The 3,878-nt window shown below is 54.5% G+C and overlaps 1 protein-coding gene across 1 annotated transcript; it reads right to left on the minus strand.

Annotated features, from left to right (window-relative positions):
- Positions 1-1,239: 1,239 nt before the first annotated feature.
- On the minus strand, positions 1,240-3,677 carry Nudt16 (nudix (nucleoside diphosphate linked moiety X)-type motif 16). The gene is made up of 3 exons (XM_005406842.2): positions 3,470-3,677; positions 3,103-3,372; positions 1,240-2,209 (listed from the first exon to the last, which is right to left on the minus strand). Exons 1-3 carry the CDS (start codon positions 3,605-3,607, stop codon positions 2,030-2,032), a joined length of 588 nt encoding a protein of 195 aa, XP_005406899.1. The 5' UTR covers positions 3,608-3,677; the 3' UTR covers positions 1,240-2,029.
- Between the last annotated feature and the right edge of the window lie 201 nt (positions 3,678-3,878).

The following is a 3,878-nucleotide window of genomic DNA, read 5'->3' on the forward strand; positions in this document are numbered from 1 at the left end:
TTTTGCTCATCTATCAAGCTTTATCACATGACCATCTCATACCACAGATTTAGAAATCACCTGAGAATGCTACTCCTCACATCCCTCCTCCCACAACCAGCCCATCAGCAGGCCCACATCGCCATGGCCCCTCTCTCCACTGTCCCTATCATGGGCCAGGTCACCACTTTCTCTCACAGGAACTACTGAGGCAGCTTCTTCTCTCTTCCTTTCTCTTGTAGCCCCTTGCAGCCCATGTTCTACCCAACACCAGGAATGACTCCTATGAAACATACACCGTGACCTGAAGGCCCATACGACCAGTTCCCACCGAGTTCCCAGCGTCAGCACCCCTTGTTACTAATGCCTCATTATACTTGCTTTTACCCCCTTCTAGACCATGTTCCAGTCAATTACATTTAGCTTAAATTCTTTACCAGTTTTCTGCCTTACCATCAAACAACAGGAGTCTAATTCTCCTACCCTTGAGTCTTGGATGGCATTCAATGACCTTCTTGGCCAACACTGTGGCAAAGGTTACATTACAATTTCTGAGTCCAGATCAGAAGCCTCTCAGTTTGCACCTTGGTCTCCCAGAATGTTTGTGAGGTAGGAGTTTCAATGCTCTACACCATCACATTGGAGAAACCACAACTTGAGAGCTTTTCCCCAGTTCAGCCAGCTTTGCAGCCACCCTACCAAGGTGCCAGGCCTGACATGTTGGCTTCTCCAGACAGGCCTTATCTCCCCCAGCTCATTGCCATCTGGACTTTTCAAAGGGTCTGCATCAGAGTTACAAGGAACAGTTGTTCAGTGCCCCCCCAGAAAATCTGTGATCTACAAAATCTTTTTTTGTTGTTGTTTTTTGTCTTTTTGAGACAGGGTTTCGTGCTTGCTTCAGCAGCACACGTACTAAAATTGGAGACAGGGTTTCACTATGCAGTTCAGGCTAGCCTTGAACTCGCTTTGGAGGCCAGGCTGGTCTCAAACTCACAGTGCTCCTCCTGCCTCAGCCTGCTGAGTGCTGCAATTACAGGTGTGCAGGGCCATGTCCGGCTTGATCTAGAAAGTCTTGAAATGGGATAATATGGTTGTTGCCCCCACTGTCAAGTTTATTTTTCTTTTTTCTTTGTCAATGTTCCTCCCACCTGAGCCTTCATACATGCTTCTCTTCTATATTTCTCAACAGCTGGCTACTTCTTGTCCTTTTGCTTATTCTTAAAAGAGTCCCTCCAGACTGACCCCATTAAAGTACCAAGCTAGTACTGTATCAGTTTATTTCCTTGCACTTAACACATAAACAGGCATCCAGTTAACACTATTAACCTTACTCTCCCCTCTCCATCAAGCTCTAGGGAACCACAGAAACCATGTGGCACATAAGGACTGTGGGTCCCCTTGCTCTGGAGTCCTGCAGAGAAAGGGCTCAGTCTCTCTGTTTCAGGTAAGGATGGGAGCATTCTCAGGGCAAAGGATCCTCTGCTGCTACTGTTCCCCACAAGCATGGACTGGGCCAGACCCTGAAGAGCAGTCATGGAGGAGAAGAGATGATCCTCTGCTTCAGAAGCTCCCCCCGCCCCCACCAGGAAGGAGAAGGGATGGTGACAAGGCAGGCACAGTTGCCACGTTCGGGCTAGACATGCTGGGTGGGGGCGTGTTCAACCTGTGTGGTCACAACTGGACATGGACGTGCATGGGGGTCCACACCGCGCACACGTGCACAGGAGGAAGCAGAGTGAGACTCTGCCAGGGCCCCGGGGATGAGCTGTGGGTTTCTGCCCGACGCCATCAGCTGCGAGAGTCCTCTGCTCAAAACACTGCACACACATCTCCCTCTTCTATTTTATATATATATATATTTGTACCAGGAATTGAACTCAGGACCTTGCACTTGCCAGGCAGGCACTTGTGCCGCTGAGCTGTATCCCTAGTCCCTGTCTCCCTCTTTTAATGCAGTATCACCTATCTTCTCTCAGGCCCAGGAGAGAACCCCTCCAGCCCGGTACCAAGGTCCTGATCTCAGGTTCTAGGAGTCCACAGAGGGTTGCCTCTACCGATGAACTCGAGTCTGAAGTCCGGGCACAGACGCAGGTTCTAGGAGTCCCAAGTCCTGGAGGGCTTCCAGTAGCTGTTCCCGGGCAGCGCCAATAAAGGAATTTTCCAGGAAGGCAGGAAGGCCTCCCACACCATCCCGCAGGGTGTACAGGGGTACCCGCACCATGCCCAGCACCTGTGAAGCGAAGGAGACAGAGGCATTGGGATTCCAAGTAGCTGCCCCTGTGACTTCAGTCCTCTGCAAAGGATCTCTCTCAAGGCCTTAACTCCCTCAAAACCTACATAACACGGCCCCAAACTCACATTCCAGTGAGGTTTACTGGGTCCGTCCCCATGTAATCAAATGACCCAGGACATGCTATCCAGCTCCAAAAACACTACTCCCTGAATCCCCTAGGGGCTCTGGCCTCCAGGATGCTGAAAGGGCCCCAGACCTCTGGTTCTGAAATGTGGAGCTCACACCAGCTGTACCAGTACCACTTGGGAACTCATCACAAACGGAAATTCTCAGGCTCCTCGCATTCCACTCCCCAACCAGAAAATGCAGCAGTAACGCCCAGTACTCAACTGTTTTAGCATACGTGCTACCAAAGAAAGCACAGTATTCTCTCTTTGATACACCTTTGCCTATGGTTCCGATACCTGCCAAAGTTTGAAAACCAACTCCATACACAGTCTGCTTCCTATTTCCTTAGTCAAGTATTTGGGCCGTATTTTGTACTTAAGATAAAGGGGTGCCTAAACTAACTTTAAAAGGATAGGTTTTCATGCCTGGCACTCCGACGTTATCAAGAGGGAAGAGTCGAGCCCCAGGTGGGTGTGTTCTAGAAAGGTCTCTGAGGCAGTGCAGTAGGGAGGGACAGGCCTTCCCAGGGAGACCAGGCTGGCACTATTATCCAGCTTGAAGATGACCACGACCCCAATTACTCCTGGAAACTGGGAAGCCTGCAAGGTCTGGCGGGCTATGACCTCCTTCTAGGGAACCCAGCTAGGCAGGGTTTCCCTGGACAGGGAATCCAGGGGTACAGAGGGAGCCCAGATGTGGGGTGGGCTCCTGGCTGGCCCCACCTCCAGCCCATGGTCCTTGGCTCTTGGTGCTCCAGCTTCCACCGCCTGCAGCTGCTCTAGCGTCAGTCTCTTAGCGTAGAAGTGCGTTACGACGCGCGGCCTGGCCCCGGCGTGTGAGCTACGGTAGTCTGTGCGTCCCACGCTGAAGGCGGAGACCGCTTCGCCCAGCTCCTCGCGCAATTCACGGTTCAGTCCGTCCTCCAGGGTGCTGTCCTGCGAGTCCACGAAGCCGCCTGGGAAGCCCAGGCGCCCATCGAAGCGCATCTGCATCTGCGGGGGAGCGAGAGGGGGTTGGCGGGGTGCCCAGGCAGTGCTACCCGGATGAGCGCGAGGCGGGCGGGCAGGGGCCGGGCGCGCCTCTCCTCACCAGCACGGCGTACCGCAGCGGGATGCGGCCGAAGAGCATCCCCGGGTCGGGCGCGTACAGCAGCGCGTGACAGGCATGTCGCCAGCCGGGCCCCAGAGCTAAGGCCTCGGCCAGCCCCAACTTCCGGATCCCCGCCATGGCAGAAAGCGCTCCCTGCCCAAGCCGGATGCCCACGTGGTCCAGCGGAGGGCGGGGCCCACAGTGACCACTACGGGCCGGGCGGAGCTGCCGGGCCAATTCCTGCAGGGACCGAGGGCGGGACCAAGGTGCGTAGGGGCGGAGCTTGCTTCAGAGAGGCCCTGGGCACCAATCAGGGTGTGGCATTAGCCTGAAGGGCAGCCTGACTCTCGGGAATGTGAAAGCTTCCGGGGAGCGGGGCCTCGCCCCGGGGCGGGGCTGAAGGTGAGGC

This window comes from Chinchilla lanigera, unplaced genomic scaffold, assembly GCF_000276665.1.
Source record: "Chinchilla lanigera isolate Chin_1 unplaced genomic scaffold, ChiLan1.0 scaffold00100, whole genome shotgun sequence".
Classification (NCBI taxonomy): domain Eukaryota; kingdom Metazoa; phylum Chordata; class Mammalia; order Rodentia; family Chinchillidae; genus Chinchilla; species Chinchilla lanigera.